General features: G+C 39.8%; 1 protein-coding gene across 12 annotated transcripts in view; it reads left to right on the top strand.

The window, feature by feature from the left end:
* The window catches only part of TMEM135 (transmembrane protein 135), a 378,153-nt gene that overhangs the window by 170,503 nt on the left and 181,980 nt on the right, over window positions 1-25,670 (top strand). For 11 of the 12 annotated variants that reach the window (XM_065581687.1, XM_005287516.5, XM_065581685.1 and 8 more), the window contains one exon: window positions 162-227. The exons of the other annotated variant lie outside the window; for it this stretch is intronic. In XM_065581687.1, coding sequence (XP_065437759.1) covers window positions 162-227 — 66 coding nt within the window. The remainder of the gene's footprint in view (window positions 1-161; window positions 228-25,670) is intronic. 12 annotated transcript variants of the gene reach the window in all.

The following is a 25,670-nucleotide window of genomic DNA, read 5'->3' as shown; positions in this document are numbered from 1 at the left end:
GGATTTTTTTCTGAATATTCATATTTAAATGGTTGAGTAGTAAAACAGTTAATAAACTTGACTTACATTTTAGTCATAAGTGTAATAGCTGATCAATAATAGTCATCATTACTATACTATATTGTCTTTTCAAAATAACAATTTTTTATTTTTATACGCAGGCCACGGAAACCCTTTTTCGAATGGGGGTAGCAAGAGGAGCCATTACACCTTTAAGGCATGGAGAAGTAAGATTAAATGTCTGGTTTTTGCATATATGGTGTAAAGTTTTATTTATTTTTAATTTAATATTTTGTAAATTCTTAGGATATATATTCAGATAACTGAAGAGTTGATAGTCTTGTAGATAATGTGTCTGTCTGCTTTACAGCTTGTTGCAAATGAGTAGAGAGCCCAGATCCTGTGCATTGGGGAAAGGCATGTTCTTTATATTTCATTTTACATTGAATCATGATGCAGTGCTGTAATCTAGGTGACTCACTGGAGGATACTTCTAGCCCTGATGATTCTTTACTGAACGTTCTGAGGAGGGAGCAGGGTCTTGAGAAATTAACATGGGTTTGGGTTTTAGAAGTTCCTGGTTCTGCGGATGGGTGGCTACGGGCAAGCCACTTCATATGTTTGTCTTTGTTTCTTTACTACCTCACAGGAATATTATGAGGGTTAATTAATTAATGATTGTGAAGTACTTTGAACATGTAAAGTATGATTGTTATATTGTTTATATCTGCTTGTGTCTGTATGGGATGGTTTTTTTGTTTGTCCTTTTGGTTGACATACATGGAGACACTATTATTTGCATTCTGCTGATTAAGTCGCTCTCAATTCCATGGAAAATACTATAGTCAGTTATGGTATTCTTCAGTAATGATCCAAACTACATATTGCAACTATTGTGAGTTGTAGTATTTTGGGTCATTACTTTAGAAAACTCAAGTGTATTGTTATGGCTACCTGATTTAATCATATTGTGTGTTGATTTTAAATGCAAAATGTTTGTCTAGTTGACCCAGCACTTGCTGTACATTGCCAGTCATGTTATAGCATATATTCTCTTTCCGTGCTACTGAAATTACCTTAATTTCTCCCAATTTAAGTGGAGTAAAGTACTTGTGCATCGGAACAAAGGTTTCTGCTTTCCTCTGGCCCAGTTTCTTTATCTTGAGAGCCGGTCTTGCTATAGCAGTTCTGAACATGGGGTCCGTTATGCTTTTTCTATACTGCTCTTCACCCTTCTCCGCAATTGGTCACTATGAGTGTGTCTACACTTCAGGATAGAGGTGTAATTTCCAGCTCAAGGGGACATATCTGGGTTACCTCTGGTCAAGCGTATGTGCTAAAAGTAGAAGTGTAGCTGTAGCAGCATGTGCAAGAGGAGGGGCTAGCTTCCCGAGTATGTACCTAGCATCTCAGATGGGATTGTTCTCAGGGCAGCTAGACCCTCACGCTACCACTGCTACACTTCTATTTTTAGCACACTAGCTTGATCAGAGCTAATGCGGGTATGCTTCCTTGATCTGGAATTCACACCTCCATCTTGAAGCGCAGGGTAGGAGATATGATGCGCTCTCCAGCAGGATGCTATGTATGGAATATATGCAACACTTCCAGCTTCTCTCCACGTCTTCGAAGAGGGTGTCTTGAGAGACGCGATCTCTGGGTGTTTCTTAAGAAAGCACAGAGCACAGTACACTAGGCTGTTCATTCGGGTGTACTTAGTTATACATGTTAGAATGAATGTTGCACTAATACTAGTAAAGTAGAAATGTGGTTTGCTTGAAATGATGATTGTGGAGAATTCATGTTGCTTTTTAAAGAGTTATTAACTAAATCTTGCAGTTTTAAAAAGTGGACTGATACAAACAATTATATCTTTTTATGAGCATTATGGTGGTGGTACGAATGTCAGTTCTAAATCACTTCCTCTGATACAACTATTTTTACCTTGTTGATTTAAAAAAAAAGTCCTATTGCAATGTTACATTCACAGATCATAGACCAATGTGGAGCAGGAGCTCTTTTGAGCCATTTACCTTCTCCTAAAATTACTCTACGGAAAACTAGTATTACAGGCATTACAGTGGGCAGCCAGGATGGGTATTTGGCTTTTGCTGCTCTTCCAGATCTGAATGTTTGTTTTTCTAGAACTATCTGCTTATTCTGTGCTTTGCGAATAAGATTATTGTTCCTCTATGGTTTTACTATCCTTCTGTTTGAATTGAAAGTGTTCCTGCTTCCCAATTTCCCAGCAACTTCTTCTTCTATGATCAGACCCTCCAAAGCATTGATTTCTCATAGACATTTATGCTAGGACAGGGACTGTGAATTGAATACACATACTATCAATTTATATATCGCACTAAAAATGTTTGATCTATTATTGTCGCTTGTAATACCTAAGTTGACTATAACTAAGATTAGAAGAAAAATATTTTTTCCACTTTACTTAGAGCTGTTGACAGCCCTTTTGTGAAAAGCCACTTTCCTTGTTTCCTCTGTTGTTTGTGACTATCTTTCACAAAACTGGAAAAAGAAAAATATTTGTAAATAATAAAAGAATATGATTCTAAACCCTCAAATCCTGGCAATGGGAGTTGAGGCAGATATAGTACCTTAAAATGCTTTAAACGCAGTTTTTGAAATTGCCTAGATTCCAAGTTGCCTATGTCTCTTCCTTGCTGGAGAAAACCTCTGATATGCCTGAGTTTGTGATGGAAATTAAATATCAGCCCTAATCAATGAAGGCAAATATATGTGAATTACCCCTGTGCTTCCTCTTATCTATGTGACTTTGCTTGATCCTCCTTTATTTGATGGACGAATAAATCCACCATGTCAAAGACCAGAGACAGGGAACATATAACACAGGTCTACAATTTTTGAGAAGTCGTCTGCTTCAGAGATAAAATGTGCTATTTATTATGTATTTTGATGTGCTGAATTCAAATATGACAATTAAAACAACTGATTGGCTACTGTTTCTAAGATATTTAAGTTTTTACATTTTATGTCTATGTTATATTGTGGAGATAGTAGAGTTTTAATCATAAATTGTACACCTAGGTCTTTTCATGTGTTTATGGTTGCTTTACATGATAATATTTCACCTGTCCTGTTTATGTAACACTTTAAAAATCAGCAAAAGGGTTATATAAATAAAATTTATTATGAAACAAAAGGCAAAAATCTATTCTGTACATAGTTTAGTCCTATTCAGTGTCCACTCGGCGCTTCTTGGCTTGTCTCTTGTATTCATTAAATGGAGCATCTCTTGTCACTGTCCAGCAATAGTCTGCAAGCATTGATGGGCTCCATTTGCCCTGATAGCGTTTCTCCATTGTTGCAATGTCCTGGTGAAATCGCTCGCCGTGCTCGTCACTCACCGCTCTGCAGTTCGGTGGAAAAAAATCTAGATGAGAGTGCAAAAAATGTATCTTTAGTGACATGTTGCAACCAAGGCTTTTGTATGCCTTGAGGAGGTTTTCCACCAACAACCTGTAGTTGTCTGCCTTGTTGTTTCCAAGAAAATTCATTGCCACTAACTGGAAGGCTTTCCATGCCGTCTTTTCCTTGCCACGCAGTGCATGGTCAAATGCATCATCTCGAAGAAGTTCACGAATCTGAGGACCAACAAAGACACCTTCCTTTATCTTAGCTTCACTTAACCGTGGAAATTTTCCACGGAGGTACTTGAAAGCTGCTTGTGTTTTGTCAATGGCCTTGACAAAGTTCTTCATCAGACCCAGCTTGATGTGTAAGGGTGGTAACAAAATCTTCCTTGATTCAACAAGTGGTGGATGCTTTTCCCCCCAGGCTCCAATGACTATCGGAGTGGCCAGTCTTTCTTGATGTAGTGGGAATCTCTTGCACGACTATCCCATTCGCAGAGAAAACAGCAGTACTTTGTGAATCCAGACTGCAGACCAAGAAAGAGAGCAACAACCTTCAATCGCCACAAAGCTGCCACTGATGTTGGTCATAGTTTATGCACCTCAAAAGTTGTTTCATTTTGTCATAGGTTTTCTTCATATGGACTGCATGACCAACTGGAATTGATGTCAAAACATTGCCATTATGCAGTAAAACAACTTTAAGATTCGTCTTGGATGAATCAATGAACAGTCTCCACTCATCTGGATCATGAACGATGTTGAGGGCTGCCATCACACCATCGATGTTGTTGCAGGGTACAAGATCATCTTCCATGAAGAAGAATGGGACAAGATCCTTTTGACAGTCACGGAACATGGAAACCTTAACATCACCTGCCAGGAGATTCCACTGCTGTAGTCTGGAGCCCAACAGCTCTGCCTTACTCTTGGGTATTTCCAAATCCCTGACAAGGTCATTCAGTTTACCTTGTGTTAGGAGGTGTGGTTCAGAGGAGGAGGATGGGAGAAAATGTGGGTCCTGTGGCATTGATGGTTCAGGACCAGAAGTTTCATCCTCTTCCTCTTCCTCGTCTGACTCAAGTGAAAATGATTCTGGTGCATCAGGAACCGGCAGTCCTTCTCCGTGGGGTACTGGGCGTATAGCTGATGGAATGTTTGGATAATGCACAGTCCACTTTTTCTTCTTTGACACACCTTTCCCAACTGGAGGCACCATGCAGAAGTAACAATTGCTGGTATGATCTGTTGGTTCTCTCCAAATCATTGGCACTGCAAAAGGTATAGATTTCCTTTTCCTGTTCAACCACTGGCGAAGATTTGTTGCACAAGTGTTGCAGCATATGTGTGGGGCCCACCTCTTGTCCTGATCTCCAATTTTGCATGCAAAATAAAGGTGATAGGCTTTCTTAACCATAGTGGTTATACTGCGCTTTTGTGATGCAAAAGTCACTTCACCACAAACATAGCAGAAGTTATCTGCACTGTTCACACTAGTACGAGGCATCTCTGCTCACTTTGGCTAAACAGAAATGTGTCCCTTTGCAAAATCAAACACTGACAAATAAGAGAGCACGACACTGTATGATTTCTAGAGCTGATCTAGGGCAATTTGTTCAGCAGAGTGATGTAAGCTTCGTTATGATTGCATCATCCATGACTTCTAGGAATAACATGATGCAATTCATATAATGTATGACGCAATACCAGCTTCAGATTGCATCATTCATCGTTTTGCCTAAAAAGCAAGTACTGTCCAAACCCAGTCATAGATTTATTCATAGATCTAGTCAAAGATGTATTTTAGTCATTTCTGGTTTAAATTGAGATCCCTTCCCATTATAACTCACTTATCCTCCGCCGTTCCCAAGTCAAGGGTCGTATATACTGACCCAACAGCATATCTTGAAAATTAGAGCCAATCAACAATTTTAAGCACCATTTTCGTTCTCAGTGACCCAGAATTAGTAAAGCATTTTGGCTGTAGAGCGGTGTAATTTAAGTATGAATGTACCCAATATTTTTAAGGGTAAAGATTATTTGAGTGAGTGAAAATTCAGTTCCAGGGGCCCAGTTATATTTAGGCATTTTCTATATGCTTATTTTTATAGGAAATCTCCAGACATTTGCAGCAGGAAGTTTTAGTTGCTCTTCCACTTGTCTGTTGGGTTTTGCCTATACTTTGAAGTCATCAATCAGTCATCAACAACTGATTAGCAGTAGCACTGGTGCAAACTCCAGAAGTAAACAAAGACAATGCAAATCACAGCTTTTCAAGTTCCATTGAAAGTCAGTAGGACTTATGCTTTTAAGGCCCAGATACAAAAAGGTATTTAAGCACCTAACTCCTAATGACTTCAGTGGGAGTTAAGTGAGAATCTGGGCCAAAGTCACTTTTGAAAATGGGATTTGGGCTCCTACGTCATATAGGTGCTTTAATTTTTTATTCTGCAGTTGCCTTGAAAGTCAATGAGACTTAGGCACCTTTGGAAATTTTACCCAAAGTCTTATATATCATGTAATATAACCAGCTTCCAGAAGTGAGCCAAATAATATTACAGCCATGTTCATTTTGAAGTTCAGAGACTGCCTATTCATTGAAGTCAAATAATATTACACAAAACAATTTAAATACTTTGTGTTTATTTGCAGTATTGATAGCTGATAGTACTTTTTTTTTTTTGGCGCGAAATTGGGATTCAGAGGGAGAAAAGAAGAGGATAGAATGGACAAGACAAACTTAAATAGACACCTGTAAAATCTTAGGGCAATATGCAGCTGCTAGATTATTTGCTGCCAAATAATGAAAACAGACCAATGGACCATGTCTAGAAAATGGATATATGAGAGGATACTTTTAAATGACATGCAAATGAAGGTCAATTGTTATCTTACAAAGTAGTTACATTTTCAACAAATTTATTTAAAATTTTTCACATGGGCAGTTTTGGCAGAATTTTAGCTAATGAGCCATTCATGAGAGACTGTCAGATTTATAAATTGTACTTGGTGTTCCATATTTTCAGTTTTTATTTGTGTAAAAAAAAAAAAAATTCTGGGAACTTTTCTATGTTTATTTTCCAAATGTTAAAACTGGGATGATATCGGGTTAAAAAAATTAAAAAATCAGGAAAAAAAGAAAAACAAAAAACCTTTCATAATATACACAATTTACTATAGTATAATTGAAACTATTTTTTAGGTACAAAGTTTTTTTTTTTCCATCTCTCTGAGCTAGTAGTTTTTCCAGAAATCCTGTTTGCGTACACTCACATAAGTTTCTTCAAAATATCCTCACTCATGTTGAGCCTCTTGCTGTCTTGGAGGTAGTCCAACTTTGAAAATAAATGCTCTCCGTCAATCCAGAGGGTATGCTCAAAGCTTGCTGTGCTATTTTGCTGAAGTTGGGACATGTGTCTTGATGACTGTTCCAAAAACCACATCCAGTTTCACATTGTCAGGGTTAGGTATGTTCCTGTAAGTAGTAAATTCCTCTTTCAGATTTGAAATTTCATTTTTAGTGGCAAATGGTTGGAATATTCTGGGATAACGGTTGCTGCAAAATTCACCTTGAGGAAGAGGTGCAACATCTGGATGACATTCCATAAAGAATCTTTGGCCCCAAACACTTCAGGATTCAGATTACGGGCCACTGTCATTTTCCATTTTTCGCTGAGCATTGTATTGAAGATTTTGAATGCTTTCTTTGTTTATTGGATTTTCAGAAACAGTTGGGGTTTCTCATCATATGTTTGTCCCAGCTTTTGTGCTCAATTTAGCTGAGATTTTGGTTGTTAGGATAAGGTAAAGTCTGTACTGGCAAATGTATTAGCAGTAGTCGAAGAAAACTCCAATGTTTTCTGTGTGTCACACAGCGATTTTAAGTTTTCAACAACAAACATTACCTTAGTGCGCAGAATCTGGCAGTCATTTTGGTTATTTGCCAGCCTCTTCTGAGTTTCTGCTTTAGAACCAACAAACTCAGGACGATCTAGGAGACGCACTGGCACAGTCCACGCTTTGTTTACCTCCACTGATGTGCCACAACCGGGGTAGCTAATCAGTAGTCGGCTCTGCAGTTATCTCTCACTGTGCAAATCAAATCCTTCAACTTGTTCACATGCTTTAAAATGGCCTGGAATCCAATGATGCAGAAGTTCACATCTTTCATTTCTTCTGTAGCAGCAGCTGCTGACAGCTCAATGTTAATCAGATGAGCAGGACAGGTAATACATAGCAGCTCTGGTATGTGATTGATTTTAATTTCCCATGTGATCTTAGCCAGTAGAAAGCAGAATCTTTTTTGGTTGTGGCCACATTTTTCCAAGATAGTTGGTACATCTCAAACATATCAATTATTGCTGTGTTGAGAAAATGGCAGTCAGTAGAGAGGATGAATGTCACATCAGCACAAAATAATGCGAGTTTACTTGATTTGAAATAAAAAAACAAAAACAAAAGGCCAAGAATCGGATGTTCCAAAGTATCAGGAGACTCGTCAAAAATCAGACGAGACACCACATTTCCATCAATTAGTTGCTAAAGCATCATCATTTTCTTTCAGATACTTATGAGTGAGGTTGTCTGCATTAGGAAACGTTTTTGCTGCTGGATGGTATTGTCGCACAAAGTCACCAATAGGCCCCTCTGCAATTAACAGTGGTTGTCTGGAGAAACAAAGAGCACACACAAATTCATTGACACAATTGTGCTGTGTCCTCTTTTTCATTAAAGCCCTGGTGAATGCTCCTGATATTGACTGTTTATCCAAAAGCTCACTTTCTTCAAGTTTCTTGTGTTGCTTGCTTTCTACAAGCTCCTTTATTCTGTCAGCACAAATACTGACTTCAGTGGTGCAGTACTTGCAGCACAATGGATTCTCTTTACTCCTGTTTTTACTTTTCTTGATAATTTCTAAGCACTGATTTTATTGTTGGTATTCAGACACAGATTTGTGTTTTCGCCCCAAGTTTATATTTTTACCGTATCTGTCCATACTTGATTGTTTAAATTCAGCGCCCCAGTAAACAGACACAAAGAAAAAGGTGGGCAGCCTCTCCTTGTGAGTCAATCATAGCTCAATCAACGTTGGTTGATTTTCCGACCTCCACAGTGATTTTTACACTGTGGAACTGCTTCAGTCTCAGAGCTGCAGCACATAATAACCGTGTAAAGCGTTAATGTTAACAAAAATAAGTACCCGAAAAAATATTGAGTGGATTGATAAATGGGTGTAAATCAGTAAAAACGGAACTCCTTTAATTAAAAAAAGGGTAATTAGTAAAAAGCAGGAAAAACTGAAAATGCAGAACACTAATTATATTGCATGTGATATTTATGGACTAAGCCAGTTACTAGTATAATAAGTAAAAGCAGTAGTGAATCCAGATAAAGATACAATGGAACGCTTCAATGCAGCATAAAGATGGGAGAACTTTTACTTACCTAAATTATAGCACTGAGAGGTGTAACATTAAAGTATTTGCTTAGGAGGCTTGGTATGTCTGCACTAGAAATGTAAATCAACCTATATTAGGTCGACTTACAGCCACTGCAGTGATTGCGGTGGTGCATGTCCATACTACTCCCCTTTGGTCGGTGGTGCGCATCCTCACCAGGAGCACTTCTGCTGACCCAAGTGGGGCAGTGTGGGGAGCTGAGAGCTGTTTTCTCAGCTCTAATGGCAGCTCCCTGCTAGGAGCCCAGCTGCACCACAGGCTCCTGCCCCCCCACCTCCACTCCTCCTCCGCAGCCGAGAGCGGGGGGAGGAGGGGAGAGAGAGCCACCAGGGGCTTTTTGCCTCCCGTTCCCTGCCAGGAGTGGGGGGAAGCCACCCAGGGCTTCTCTCTTCCCTGCTTCTCACTCCTGGGGAATGGGGTGCAGCTTGCCCGGCTTCTACCCCTTGCCCCACATGCTCCCCACCAGGAGCCGGCAGTCTTGTCAATTTCACAGCTCCCAGGGTGAAATTGACAAGACAGCCAACATTCCCAGCTGGGAGTGGGGTCCAGCTGCCCAATCTTCTTGCCTTAGGTCCCCCCACTAGGAACTGGGTCCAGCCACCTGGGCTTCTCATCTGGGTCCCGGCCAGGACCAGGGTCCATTCTTGCCTCTCTCCCAGCTGGGAGAAGGGTCCAGCTGCCCAGCTCTCCGGGGGAACTCCAGCTGCCCAGCTGTCTTGTCCATTTCAGGGCTCCTGCCATGAAATTGACAAGACAGCCAACAGCTGATGTAAGTTGCTCCCTGCTCCCCTCTAGCTGCCCTAACTACACAGACATAAGCCCTACGCCTCTCATGGAGGTGGAGTTAGTATGTTGGTATAGTAGGGGACTTTGGCCTGGTCCCCACTAAGCCCCCACTTCGGACTAAGGTACGCAAATTCAGCTATGTTAATAACGTAGCTGAATTCGAAGTATCTTAGTCCGAACTTACCGCGGGTCCAGACGCGGCAGGGAGGCTCCCCCGTCGATGCCGCATACTCCTCTCGCCGAGCTGGAGTACCGGCGTCGACGGTGAGCACTTCCGGGATCGATTTATCACGTCTTAACCAGACACGATAAATCGATCCCAGAACATCGATTGCCTGCCGCCGGACCCTCCGGTAAGTGAAGACGTACCCTTACATTGGTGGGAGCAAGGCTGTAGTGTAGACACTGACATAATTAGATCAACGTTATTCAGTAGAAAGGATGCTGGGGAAGAAGGAAAGGTGAGTGTATGAGGTTTTTTTGCTTGAATATATTATCATGTTAAAATCTGAATACTTAACTTTGGAGAATCAAACAAGATGTTTGGATGCAAGTTCCCATTGTGTAATTACAGCTGTCTGGGCCTGAAAATCAGAAGTGACATCAGTAAAATAGAATGAATTTCCCAAAAGGAGAAAAACTATCTAGAGTCCTATAAAAACACAGGTATTTCTTCCAAGAGAAAGCTGGACACTTGAATGGTGCCTAAAAGAAAGTGCTCATGGTGAGCCAAAACAGAAGAAATTGGAGCTTGAACTCAAGCTGTAGTTGACCAGGTTCAGTATGAGAAGTGCTAAGTTGGCAATAAAAATCCAAGAAGGTCTAGTTGTTTCTTGGAAAGGCCAGATTGAGAGGGAAACTCTCCAAATAAGGAGAAATTGTAGTTACATTTTCATAGCAGTATTTGAAATGTAGGTGGAAGCAGGAATGTTTAACTTTAGAGGGAAAACTAGAGTTCATTTTGAATTTAATTACAAAGCCTCATGTTGCATTGCAATGAATAAATTGGAAAAAAAATTCATATCAAACAAAGGAGAAATCATTAACTGGTCCAAGTCTGGGCAGTTTCCAAGACCAGATAGATTCGAAATTTGTAATGTTGAATGTTTGGGGGAAACCTCTCTCACTTCCTGCTTGCAGCCTTTCTGTGTATCAGGGAATTCATCTTCTCAGCCATCTTCTCTGTATGGATGCAGAACTTTTAAGCCTTTTCTTTATTAGCTTTGAAGAAATCAGAAATTTATGTTGTGATGCTGTATCATTTTACTGTTTATATATGGATTACAAAATTCCTGTTGAGGTTTTGGCATGAAAGTTGGAAACGATACTGCCAAGTGTCATTTATCCAAATGAAGTAGATAGTGTTAAGAACTGTCCTGTGACTTAATGCCAAAACAATTAATAGTATCAAGGAGAGGTAACAAAAGCCAAGAATATAATTAACTTCACAATTCAGCAAATTTTTCTTGTTATAGAATTTTCATTTAATGTCTGTTTTGGGGAAGGTGTGCTAGGCACAGATAGGAATGTGTGCTGGACCAAACCGCTCTGGTGGAAGATAGGGAAAGTCCACCAGCTACTATCAGTGTAATGGCTTTTGTTTACATCTGTGGCCCTTATCCAGGAGAGAGGCAACATTTCATTTATTATAAGAGTGGGCTGGATGGCAGAATGCAGAAGGCACAAGGATTTGATGAGAATGAATCTTGACGTATGTTTTTCTAGTAACACTGATTGGTTGTTAATTTGAGCTAAACATTTTAAGCTCAAAAAGAAGAACAGGAGGACTTGTGGCACCTTAGAGACTAACAAATTTATTAGAGCATAAGCTTTCGTGGACTACAGCCCACTTCTTCGAAGAAGTGGGCTGTAGTCCACGAAAGCTTATGCTCTAATAAATTTGTTAGTCTCTAAGGTGCCACAAGTCCTCCTGTTCTTCTTTTTGCGGATACAGACTAACACGGCTGCTACTCTGAAACATTTTAAGCTCAAATGCTCTAAGATGCAGAAATACCCTTCTCATCTATATGAATTTACCTACAGTGCTTTTGTGAAACTTGGCAAGTCTCCTGATACACAGAATGTATAGAGGCTATGTTTTATCTAGTTTAAATTGTATTATATGGAAAGCAGACCCAGTGTCCATGTATTGTTTACCACAATGCAAACGTCAACTCTTTTGTATTAAAACCTTCCTAAGACTAAAGTGGTTTGAGTTAGATTATTATCACAGACAATGTGTCATTGAGCAGTGATGATATTATGGTAACTCTACTGGGAATGCTTTGCTATGTTGTATCCCAACTGTGCATTAGTTCCTGCCATTATTGTAATTTAATTTTATTTCTTTTCATTGTTAATTGTTAATATATTATGAGAATATAATAGAGTCATAGACTACATCGATGGACATTTTAGTTGCTAGTTTGGAAAGTTTCCTAAGAGAAAGCTGTCTACCAAATAGAAGTTATCTATTGTTTCTTGAAAGGCAAATATTTCTTCCTTTAATGCTATAATAATACTTACCACTTAAATTATGCTTTTCATCTTCAAAGTGCTTAATAAATGTCAAACAATTAATCATCAGGACATTGCTACAAGATTCATAGCTAAGTATTGATATCTCCATTTTACAGATTGAGGCAGACATAACAGATAGAGGTTAAGGGACCTGCCCAAGACCGCAAAGAGTCTTGGTCAAATCCAAGATTAGCATGGACGAGTGTGTGGTTCTTAACCCAGTGCCCAGGTGACTGCATCACACCTTGACCTGGGTAAATGAATCAGTCTGTCTTCTGTGTTGTAGGTTATTGTTTTAATTATTGTTTGTGTATTATTTATATTTTTAGGAGATTTGCAGATAATGAGAAATTAAATAAATGACTATTACAAAAACACAGAAAAGCTTAACAATTGTAAATTGCAAAGTATGTTGAAAAAACATCAGTTCCTTTCAAATACAAGTGGAAAGTGAAACAAAACCCTTAGAACTGCCACCAATTTGAATCATATAGAAGCACATGTTTGTTAATGGAACATGTATATATTTTGTTATGCAAGCATATTTATTATGTAGTCATGGAAGTTAAACTGCAAATACTTTCCTGTGGCAAACCCAAGTAGAGCTTATCAGTTTGAATTTAAATGAGATTATATTGAATGATGAAAGATAAGACATTGAAACATTAGCATGTGTTTAAAAATATGGGTTTTGAATGTCTCTTGAAGATTTCAAGAGTCCATTAAAATGTTCTTTGATTCAGACCTCACTAGCTGCTTATCTCTTTCTACATGATAGGTTTGGATTTTAGCCATTTTTCATTCGTAAGTCTTTTTATAAATCCATACATAAGACATTTTGGATGGGGTTTTAAAAAGTGCATAAGAGATTTATGTTCCCACTGAAAGCCAACTAGAGTTGGGTGCTTAACTCCCTTAATTCTTTTTGAAAATTTCATCCTTTTTATCTGTTTACTGAAGATTGGTTCCATTAATTCTTATGTTTTACATACTATAAACAGCTTTGAATTCAGAAAGAAACTGTTTTACAATGTAAATAAGTATTTTACCATGTTGGTTAAAGTTAGTCCAATAAAAGATATTCCCTCACCCACCTTGTCTCTATTTTAACAAGAGAATTTCAAACGCTTTTGTTTGTGTATAAAGCAAACTAAATGAAATATACTATAAATTTAAATAATTTATTTTTATCAGTTAGACAAATATACAATAATTGCTTTATCTTTGGTGCATTTATATTACTAAAATTGTAATTAAATATACAAATGTAAAGAAAGTAATTATTTTATTCCATTATTAAATTGGTTGTGCTCACTCCATGGTAGGTGCTTTCCTGACAATTTATTGCTATAAGAAATTTAATGGAGAACATTGCAATAATAATAGACATGTGTAGCTACATTGGTGGAGTGATGGCATAAGTTAAGCACATACTTAAGGGTTTGCAGAGTCAGGACCTGGCTTTTCTTTACAAAGAACTGAGCCAGCATTTTTCACAGCTTTATCATTATAAATATATTGTTATATGCCCAGTCTGGGGCCCCATTGTGCTAAGTGCTGTACAGATCTAATAAGAGATGGTTCCAGCTCCAAAGAGCTTACAGTCTAAACAGGTGAGACAGATACAGGCTGGGAGAAAAGAAGTATTGTCATCCCCATTTGGGGTACAAAGAGATTAAATGATATGACCAAAGTTCTACAAGAAGTCTATGCTAGAACTGGGAAGTGAACCCCTATCTTCTGAGAGCTAGTACAGTGCCTTAACCAAAAGACTCTTTTTTTTCTCTAAAGATGACTTCGTATAAAAAAAGATGAAAATGAGGAATAAATACTGTGACATACTGGGGTGCAATCCACTGCAGTGGGGGACAGTGTCACTCTGCCCCGCAAACTTAGGTTACAAAGCCTTGCTGAAGTAGCTCCCATCAGGGCCACTATTTCCAGCATGGTGTCAAGTATCAGAGGGGTAGCCGTGTTAGTCTGGATCTGTAAAAAGCGACAGAGAGTCCTGTGGCACCTTATAGACTAACAGATGTATTGGAGCATAAGCTTTTGTGGGTGAATACCCACTTTGTCAGACGCAAGTGGGTATTCACCCACGAAAGCTTATGTTTCAATACGTCTGTTAATCTATAAAGTGCCACAGGACTCTTTGTCGCTATTTCCAGTATGGCAGCCATACCCCGAAGGTCCATGTTGGTTACATTTTGGCTTTTACCAGCCTTGGTTACCTCTGCCGAGTGACCCCCACACACTCCCAGCCCCAGATTTCCCCCCCAAAATGTATGTCTTGTACTGTCCAGCCCTCTCCTGGACTGGTCTGATTATTAAATCCGTTATTCCTTTAAGGGAATAATATACACTACCTTAAATAGAGTTACCCAGACACTTTAATTTAAACATACTGGATTAGGTAAAACAACAAAACAAGTTTATTAACTGCAAAGACATAGATTTTTGACTGACTACAAGCATAAGAGTCAGAAATGGTTACAAGAAAAATAAAGCTAAAATGCTTTCTAGTGCCTAACTTGACAAACTATAGGAGATGAGAAGGGGGTCTTTGGGGAGCTTGCCCCTCCTTTTTATACTTTCAGTCCTTCAGGCCAAATTTAGGCTGCTCGGTAAGAGATTCAAGTCCAGGACTCCATGGTAGCATTCTCCGAAATGCTTCCGGTTCTACGCGCCGGGCCAGTTATACGGGCAGAACTGTACGGTCTCAATGCGTGGGTGAGACGATGGTGTAGGGAGGAGTGGTTCAGATTTGTTAGGAATTGGGGAAACTTTTGGGAAAGAGGGAGCCTAAACAGGAAGGCTGGGCTCCACCTAAACCAAAATAGAACCAGATGGCTGGCACTTAAAATTAAAAAGGTCATAGAGCAGTTTTTAAACTATGGGCTGGGGGAAAACCGACAGATGCAGAGGAGCACGTGGTTCGGACAGAGACGTCCTTTAGGGAAGGATCTATTAATGGAGATTCTCTATGTTCTAGTGAGGAGCAGAGGATGGAAGTTGATAAAATAGAGGTAGGGTCAGATCAGAAACAGTGAAATGAAAAAGAGTCTCATTCAATTACATCATGTAATGGCAGACAGCTAAAAAGTGACAAGTTTTTAAAGTGCTTATCTACAAATGCTTGAAGTCTAAATAATAAGATGGGTGAACTAGAGTGCCTCATATTAAATTAGGATATTGCTATAACAGGCATCACAGAAACTTGGTGGAATGAGGATAATCAATGGGACACAGTAATACCAGGATACAAAATATATTGGAAGGACAGAACAGGTCATGCTGGTGGGTGAGTGGTACTATGTGTGAAAGAAAGCATAGAATCAAATGAGGTAAAAATCTTAAATTAACCAAACTGTACCACAGAATCTCTACGGATAGTAATTCCATGCTCTAATAATAAGAATATAGCAGTAGGGATATATTACCGACCACCTGACCAGGATGGTATTAATGACTGTGAAATGCTCTGGGAGATTAGAGAGGTTGTTATAATAATAATAATAATTAATGGGGGATTTCTACTATCCCCATATTGACTGGGTATATGTCACATCAGGACGGGATACAGAGGTAACGTTTCTTGATATCTTAAATAACTGCTTCTTGGAGCAGGTAGTCCTGGAAGTCACAAGAGGAGAGGCAGTTCTTGATTTATTCCTAAATGGAACACAGATCTGGTCCAAGAGGTGAATATAGCTGGACTACTTGGTAATAGTGACCATAATATAATTAAATTTAACATCCCTGTGGTGGGGAAAACACCACAGCAACCCAACACTAGCATTTAATTTTGTATATCTGTCCTGGGACCAGTCCTATTCAACATATTCATAAATGATCTGGAAAAAGGGGTAAATGGTGAGGTGGCAAAATTTGAGGATGATACAAAACTACTCAAGATAGTTAAGTCCCAGGCAGACTGCAAAGAGCTACAAAAAGATGTCACAAAACTCCCAAGGTTACAGCTTCTCTCTGACCTTGAATGGGTAGATGCTTCCACTACCCAAGTGCAACCCCTCTCCCCTTTTGGAACCCAGGGAGGTGCACTTGGGAATTCCTTCCTGTGGGGTACCCTCAAGCCCTTTCACTCCCTCCTCCCTCCCAGGGAAAAGCTGAGAAAGAAAATGAAGGAAATTAGCTGTTGCCACCAGCTAATTAAACGACATATGCACAAATCTCTTAGGACACAAAAATCCAAGCCTGAGGCTATTAAAAAAAAAAGAGTAAATTTTATTAAAAACAAAAAGGAAGAAAATACATTTGGAATTTAGGCTTTTTGCTAGATTAAAAAAAACAGTTACAAAAATTAAGCATCAAGATAGCTCTCTTGAGGTCCAGTTTAAAGGTTACAAGCAAAACAAAAGCACCTGGGGTTACCACAGAGGAATCCACAAGCCATAAAGAAATAAGAGAGAGAAAACTAATCACGTCTTCCTAAACATTTCCTGATCTACTTATATATCTGGGGTTTCAAATAAGTAGCTTTTAGTTATGATTTGATGATTTTTTTTATACCTGGTGCAAGCTTTTACAGCATAGTTCCAGCCCTGTCACTGCTTTCCGGGAGAACAGCAGACAGACAGACAAAAGGGGAGTCTTTTGTTTCAATTTTAAAAAGTTCTAGCCTTTCCATTGGCTCTTTTGGTCAGGTGACCATTCCCTCCCTTTTACCTATTGACTTTTTAACCCTTTACAGGTAAAACAAGTAGAGAACAGCTACTAACCGGGATTTTATAGCTAACTGGCTAGCTGGGTGTCCATAAAAGGGCGCTACCTCCCCTCCCCCCTTCATTTATCACAGCTTTAATAGACTTTGATATTGAATTGTGATTGTTTGGAATGATGGTGTGCATGACATGGGGCTCTGAGAGAGTACAGAGAGAAGAATAAAGAGGGATTTTCAGAATTCCTTCAGGAATTTTGAAGAACACTGTATAAGGGAGAAAATTTGACTTCTTGATTTTTATTTATTTATTTATTTTTAAAGGAAAATTCACTTGGAAACTTCTTTGACACTTGTCAAAGTCATTTGCTTAGGGAGATACTGAATAAAAGGAGTTAAGGAATCAGGATCCTGTTAGAATGATGAGATCTATTTTAGTATTTGAAATACCTATATTAATCTTTAACAGTCTCCCAGATCATGCCAATTTCTACTATTTAGTGAAGGCAGGTAAGTAAAACGTTTTTCTCCTTTTTTATAAGATTTTTTACTGTGCCCTTGATCATTTTTCTTCTACTGCCTACCAAGGAGATGCTTATTTCATTGAGACCAGCGCATCTCTCTGTCAAACAGGAATGTAACATCAGCACACATCACTGAAGCATTGGTGGCCTTGTCTATAACTGCTCCCTATTTGCCATTTCATCCACAGATGGCTATCTTCAGCATGGCCTCCGTTTCCTTTGTAATGCTGATTCTGCTTTTAATTTGAGTACAAAAATAAATGTGCTATAATTTTGTACTGAAACAAAACAAACAATACTGGGATAGCCACAGAACACCTGGATTTTGTTTTTCAAAAAATTGGAAGGTTTCTTAAGATAACTTGTATTTGTTATGATCCTAATTGGAGAGCAATAGAGCTAGGAAAGCAATTATTTCCACATGGATAGGTCTTGTATTTTGTGACTTAATCATTGTCCAGCCTTGGTTGTTCAGTAGAGTGCCCTTTACTTGAAAATCAAAACCATATTTGCTATTGACTCCATGTGTTCAAAGATACTAGGTTGCATTTGATAGAAGGGTGTCATGGATGATGGATATTTCAATAACATAGTCTACTGTAAAGAGCCGAAGAAGTATGTTTTTCTCAGTTTTGGTACATTAATGGATACAACAGCAGCAAGTAAATGTTGGTCATTTATAAATCACTAAAACTTTATTTTCCAGAACAATTGCATGTCTCTCTAAGCTAGTTTCTAATTCTTGGCTCCAATCCCATAATTGATAGTGTACAGGTGGACAGTTGTACCTGCACAATACCTGGTACTGAAATAAGGTTTATTGATCTGTAATTCCCAGAATCATCTCAGCACCTTTTTAAAGACCAGCATAACATTTGCTAACCTTCTACCCTCCACTATTGTATCTGTTTGTAATAAGAGATTGTATATTTTTCCTAGTAGCTCAGCTACTACATTTGTAAGCTCCTCCTGCGTTCTAGACTGTATACCATTTGGTCTTGGTGACTTATTGCTCTTTAATTTATTAATTTTTTTCCAGCACTTCCACTTGTCACCTCAGTCTTTGACAGTAATTCATCCTTGGTACTTTTTGAATGAGAAAAGCTAGGGTAGGTATTTTTCCAACATACCCTGAAATGAAGTCTGCTGAAACAAATCAGTCAGTTTCTGTGCAATATCTTTACTTTCTTTAATTACTCATTTAACCCCTGTATTCCAGTGGACCACAGATTCTCATGGATTTCTTGCTTGTATATGCCTTAAAAATTGTTTTGATGCCTGGCTGTTTGTTTTTTGATTTCCCTTGTAGTACTGCTAGTTTCCATTTTACATTTTCCCTGCAATAGTTTTATGCTCTTTTTGTTTGGCTTCCCCAAGGATGGCTTTCAGTTGGCTCAACTCTTGTACCTTCCCTTTTAACTGTACTGTTTTTTTTTCTTTTTTCCTGCTTCTTTTTTATTTAGGGATATGCATGTCGTCTGTGACTCTGCTATGGTATGTGTAAATAACTTCAAGCGACATTCAAGGATTTTTCTTACCTTACTTTTGCCTTTAGGGTCTTTTTGACTAACTTTCCCCCACCCCCATTTTTAAAAAAAGAATTCCCATTCCCAAAGATAGTTTCACCAATCCGATTGTAGGTGCAATGACTTCTCCTGTGATATTGAATTTAATTATATTTTTGTCACTATTACTTCATGTCTCACCGATAGTTACCACTTGAATCAACTTTTATGTAAAAAGAACAGGAGTACTTGTGGCACCTTAGAGACTAACAAATTTATTAGAGCATAAGCTTTCGTGAGCTACAGCCCACTTCTTTGGATGCATATAGAATGAAACATATATTGAGGAGATATATATACACACATACAGAGAGTATGAACAGGTGGGAGTTGTCTTAACAACTCTGAGAGGCCAACTTTTATGTGTTACTTATAGTGGGACTAAGTCAAGAATAATGTCTCCTTCTCACCAATTGTGTGCTCTAAAACTAGCTGTTTCAAAAAGCAATAGTTAAAGTTGTTGAGAAATTTCTTTGCATCTTGTCCTGTTGTGACATTTGGCTGGTGTATATATGTGTAGTTGAAGTCACCCATTATTCATAGAATCATAGACTATCATGATTGGAAGAGACCTCAGGAGGTCATCTAGTCCAACCCCCCTTCTCAAAGCAGGACCAATTCTCAACTAATTCATCCCAGCCAGGGCTTTGTCAAGCCTGACCTTAAAAACCTCTAAGGAAGGAGATTCCACCATCTCCCTAGGTAACCCATTCCAGTGCTTCACCACCCTCCTAGTGAACAAGTTTTTCCTAATATCAAACCTAAACCTCCCCCACTGCAACTTGAGACCATTACTCCTTGTTCTGTCATCTGGTACCACTGAGAACAGTCTAGATCCATCTTCTTTGGAACCCCCTTTCAGGTTGTTGAAAGCAGCTATCAAATCCCCTCTCATTCTTCTCTTCTGCAGACTAAACAATCCCAGTTCCCTCAGCCTCTCCTCATAAGTCATGTGCTCCATCCCCCTAATCATTTTTGTTGCCCTCCGCTGGACTCTTTCCAATTTTTCCACATCCTTTTTGTAGTGTGGGGCCAAAAACTGGACACAGTACTCCAGATGAGGCCTCACCAATGTCAAATAGAGGGGAATGATCACGTCCCTCGATCTGCTGGCAATGCCCCTATTTATACAGCCCAAAATGCCGTTAGCCTTCTTGGCAACAAGGGCACTCTGTTGACTCATATCCAGCTTCTCGTCCACCGTAACCCCTAGGTCCTTTTCTGCAGAACTGCTTCCTAGCCATTCAGTCCCTAATCTGTAGCAGTGAATGGGATTCTTCCGTCCTAAGTGCAGGACTCTGCACTTGTCCTTGTTGAACCTCATCAGATTTCTTTTGGCCCAATCCTCTAATTTGTCTAGGTCCCTCTGTATCCTATCCCTACCCTCCAGCGTATCTACCACTCCTCCCAATTTGGTGTCATCTGCAAACTTGCTGAGAGTGCAGTCCACGCCATCCTCCAGATCATTAATGAAGATATTGAACAAAACCGGCCCCGGGACTGACCCTTGGGGCACTTCGCTTGATACAGGCTGCCAACTAAACATGGAGCCATTGATCACTACCCGTTGAGCCCGACGATCTAGCCAGCTTTCTATCCACCTTATAGTCCATTCATCCAGCCCATACTTCTTTAACTTGCTAGCAAGAATACTGTGGGAGAACGTATCAAAAGCTTTGCTAAAGTCAAGGAATGACACATCCACTGCTTTCCCTTCATCCACAGACCCAGTTATCTCCTCATAGAAGGCAATTAGGTTAGTCAGGCATGACTTGCCCTTGGTGAATCCATGCTGACTGTTCCTGATCACTTTCCTCTCCTCTAAGTGCTTCAGAATTGATTCTTTGAGGACCTGCTCCATGATTTTTCCAGGGACTGAGGTGAGGCTGACTGGCCTGTAGTTCCCTGGATCCTCCTCCTTCTCTTTATTAAAGATGGGCACTACCTTAGCCTTTTTCCGGTCATCCGGGACCTCCCCCAATCACCATGAGTTTTCAAAGATAATGGCCAATGGCTCTGCAATCACATCCGCCAACTCCTTTAGCACCCTCGGATGCAGCACATCCAGTCCCATGGACTTGTGCTCATCCAGTTTTTCTAAATAGTCCCGAACCACTTCTTTCTCCACAGAGGGCTGGTCACCTCCTCCCCATACTGTGCTGCCCAGTGCAGCAGTCTGGGAGCTGACCTTGTTCGTGAAGACAGAGGCAAAAAAAGCATTGAGTTCATTTGCTTTTTCCACATCCTCTGTCACTAGGTTGCCTCCCTCACTGACTTTCCTTGACTTTCTTCTAGTTGCTAACATATATGAAGAAACCCTTCTTGTTACTCTTAACATCTCTTGCTGGCTGCAACCCCAAGTGTGATTTGGCCTTCCTGATTTCACTCCTGCAAGCCTGAGCAATATTTTTATACTCCTTCCTGGTCATTTGTCCAATCTTCCACTTCTTGTAAGCTTCTTTTTTGTGTTTAAGATCAGTAAGGATTTCACTGTTAAGCCAAGCTGGTCGCCTGCCATATTTACTATTCTTTCTACACATCGGGATGGTTTTTTTCCTTCAACCTCAATAAGGATCCTTTAAAATACAGCCAGCTCTCCTGGACTCCTTTCCCCCTCATGTTATTCTCCCAGGGGATCCTGCCCATTAGTTCCCTGAGGGAGTCAATGTCTGCTTTTCTGAAGTCCAGGGTCCGTATTCTGCTGCTCTCCTTTCTTCCTTGTGTCAGGATCCTGAACTCGACCATCTCATGGTCACTGCCTCCCAGGTTCCCATCCACTTTTGCTTTCCCTACTAATTCTTCCCGGTTTGTGAGCAGCAGGTCTAGAAGAGCTCCTCCCCTAGTTGGTTCCTCCAGCACTTACACCAGGAAATTGTCCCCTACACTTTCCAAAAACTTCCTGGATTGTCTGTGCACCGCTGTCTTGCTCTCCCAGCTTAATTGCCTCTTTGATTTCGCTGTTGTAGTGCACTCAATATCCATGTCCTGATTAGGAGGCCAGTAATACAATTTTCTAGTCTATTTGTGTATGCTTATGACTGGGATTTATACCCATACAGATTTTACTGTATGGTCCTCTCTACTGAAAAAAATTTAACTAATTAGATAAAATGACATCTCTTTCATTATAAAGCTACTCTCCCACATCTATAATGTTAATCTATCCATTCAGCGTAGTCTAGCCATCTATTGTAATATCTCATTTATTTTTGTCATTCCATCATATTTCTGTAGTGCCTGTTATCTTAAGCGTCCATGGTCAAACAGTCTAGTTCACGTGTTTTTACTTTTAAACTTCTTATATTTGTGTGTGTGTGTGTACACACATCATTAGCCATGGTTTCTATTTTATTAACTTCCTTTTCTGACATTTTGTTACTTTTCCTTAATTTACCTTTGTGATTTCAACCTGTCCTTCCTCCCGTACATCCGTAAATAGCATCCTTATCCTGTACTGGATAGAGAAATACCTTAGTATTGCGGACAGTTCTAGCAGATATCTTTGCCCTGCGAGAAAGCCCCATAGAAGTTTCAGCTTTCCCTCTGCCCCTACTTTATTTAACTTCCCCCAAATCTTGTTAATTTTCTGTGCCAGCCGTCTGGGTGGAGCCAGTTCCTTCATATAGACTCTTACTTCCTCCAAAAGTTCACCAGTGTCTAATACATTTTGAACTTCTCCTCTATGCATTTTTATCATTGTAGCAGGCCAGTTACCTCACTCCTGTGAAAGGCTGGGCTGATTGGGGAAGCAGCCACAGCTTGGGCCACATCCCAATTAGGCCACAGATGGCCTTATAAAAGGGCTGTGAGCCAGGAGCTAAGTCAGCCTCTCTCTAGCTGCCTGGGAGCAGGGTAGCAGAGGTAGAGCAGTGCTGGGGAAAGGCAAGAGGAGCTGGGCAGCTCCAGCTTGGTAACTCCCCAGGCTGCAGGCCTTGTGCAAGGGCTAAAGAGAGGTACTGGGCTGCAGGGAAAGGCAGCAGGTCCAACCCCCCCGTGCCAGTGAGGAGTGGTTTACAGACTGCAGTTTGCCCCAGTGAGTGGAGGTTAGATGAGGACTGGCAGTAGCCACTGAGGCAAGGTGGGTGAGAGGGTTGGGGGTTCCCCTGGAAGTGTGGGAAGCTCTGGGGGTTCCCCAGAGCGTGGTGGGGTACTGCTGGGGCAGTACCCCAAGGTAAAGGGCACCAGGGTCCAGGAGGGACATGGGGGGCCAATGGCAGGCGAGACACCGGCCAGTAAGAGGCGCTCTGTAGGCTGGAGAGCTTATTCCCAGGACAACCAGCAGGAGGTGCCGCACCGGTGAGTCTCGCTTTGCTACAATCCGCTATGCATTAATATTGAGAAATTCCATGCTGTTGGGGTTAGATTCAAGATTATTATAACTCTCAGAAGGGTTTTAAAGGTAAATATAATAATATAATGCTACTTTGAACAGTCTTAGGTTAAAGTTTTCCAACTGGAGAGAATGTTGTGCATACTCTTTTTCTCTACCTCACCCCAGAACCATGGAACCCCAATCATGTGGTGCTAAGTAAAGAGAAGGAGAAGGCAATGCTGTAGTGGCTTTGCAGATTCAAGGTCCTTTCCACTGTTTCCTTCCCCCCTCCCCACCCCCGCCTTCCTCCATGTCTCTCAGCAGAGTGGGACATAGAACCGTAGATCAGTTAAACTATATAATTCAATTAAAGGTACAGTAGTATTCCCTTCTGTTTACATCAACAGCTTTTAGTAAAGTCTTCATTACAGTTTAACTGCCTGCCTTGAAACCCATATAAGAGAAACCATTCAATACACATTACTAATAAAATATTTTTAGCTTGTGTATCATAAACAGAACAATGCATTAGAAAAGTTCCTTTCAATAGCAAGGTATCTTTTCTGTACAGAGGAATTTATTCTAAATGCTATAGAATTATTGTACTATTTTATTTAACTTTTGTAGCATAATGATTCTTCTGTTCATGTTTTGTTAGACTTGAAATGTGATGTCTATAGTGCATGAATACATGCCAGAAGGCTTCATAAACTGCACCGTTTTAGACTGAAAAATCAATGGGAGTCTTCTAAAGCTGATTCTGATTTAATTAATGTTGTTTTGGGCACATTTTGTTTCCTATGATTTCAGCTCAAGGGCATGCCAGGCCTAATCACTTACAGGCACATTATAGAGCAAATGGTGATGTGATACCAGACATCTGATCCCCTAACCCCTTTGCTTTCATATCACAAAGATGTCATTATTATCAGGGGTTCAAAAGTTCTGCTCTCACGGATTGCTCTGACATCTCTGGTTTCTGTCCTTTTTGTCTGAATGCTTTGTTGCTGTCCTGTTAATTTATGGGGATGATGTTTTCTTGTATTTACATAAATCTTATAAACTAAATGCTTAATTAGTGTGTTTCAGGGTGCGTATCCACCTTCTTTTTCCCCCTCTCAAAAAAGGGAGTTTCTGTGCAGAAATACAAAGAAAGATAGTTGCCTACAAACATAGTGGAGTCCGTCTTTCTTATAAGGAAGGTCACCTCCACGCATGGATCAAGGGGGCATGATCTGTGCCTTCATTTTTATTTTGCTATTAAAGGATTTTATTTCAATATAAGCATCCCAGACTAGTGTTCTGAAACCCTTGTAAATTCTGATACCAGCTTGGGAGCATGCACATACACATGCAGATGGAGAGTCCCCCAAAGGAATGCTTTTAGAGGAGCCTTTTTTGGGGCACGGGAAGGGCAGGAAACAATAAAAACATTGAGGCTGTCCTTCATACATCATCATAAAGGAGCAGTAAAGGGGAAATACAAAAACATAAAAATAAAACTACTCTGGTGTTCATCTTTAAGCTTGAGGATTGTTATACATCAGAGGTATTTCTAAATATGGTTTGTAGCTGGAAGATTTCTTTGCTAAATCAGAATGAATAACAGTGCAAAGGTAGCTTATTTACAGAAGCTCTGTATGCGTTGTCAAGTTTATCAGGGAGATCAGAATAAGAAATCCTGTCAGGAAATGGTATGTTACTGAAAATCAAAAGCTTGTATTGGAGAGACAGATTATAATAGCTTTCTGGGGATAAAGTGCTCAAATTATTTAATTTCCTATTAAAAAATGTAAGTATACTTTCCTTGGGGAAGAGGGGAGCAGAACATTCATCTTCCGAAGCTATCTTTACTGCTCAATGTATGTGTCTTCTGATGCCTCTGTCATTAAGAATGATTCCTAAGCTCAGCTAGTCCAGTGTACAAATGACTGAGTGCCTCTTTTGAGCTAAGAAGACTGGTTGCCAAATACTAGAAAGCTGTCAGTTGCCACTATTATTGGATTTTTGGTCTCAATCTCTCTTGGATCATCCATTTTAAATGGTTGAATAGTCAGTTTCAGCCATGAAGGAGGAGAGTGAATTAGTTTTGAAGCGTCAGTTGAGTGCTAAGAACTTTGCTGCCTGTTTTGTTAACATACATTTTAGCTGAAGTTATTTATTTCGTAGTGTCCAAAGATGCCCTGATTGCTATAAAAATAGTTAGCTCACTTCAAATTGTTTATCATTTGACCGGTAGACTTGATATAATTGGAGGCCATGAACAGTAGGGGAAAATGGTGACTTCTTATGCATATGCACCTCTTTGTGGTTCTGTAATTTTTAAAAAAGTAGATAAAGAATGAGGGAATATACTGGAGACATCACAGAAGTGAGTTTTAGGGAGGGATCTACAAGAATACAGGGTAGTGGCTAGGTGGGTTCCTTTGTCTAAATT

The sequence above is a fragment of the Chrysemys picta genome, chromosome 1 (assembly GCF_011386835.1).
Source record: "Chrysemys picta bellii isolate R12L10 chromosome 1, ASM1138683v2, whole genome shotgun sequence".
NCBI classification, from domain to species: domain Eukaryota; kingdom Metazoa; phylum Chordata; order Testudines; family Emydidae; genus Chrysemys; species Chrysemys picta.
This window is presented reverse-complemented; position numbering and strand designations above follow the sequence as displayed.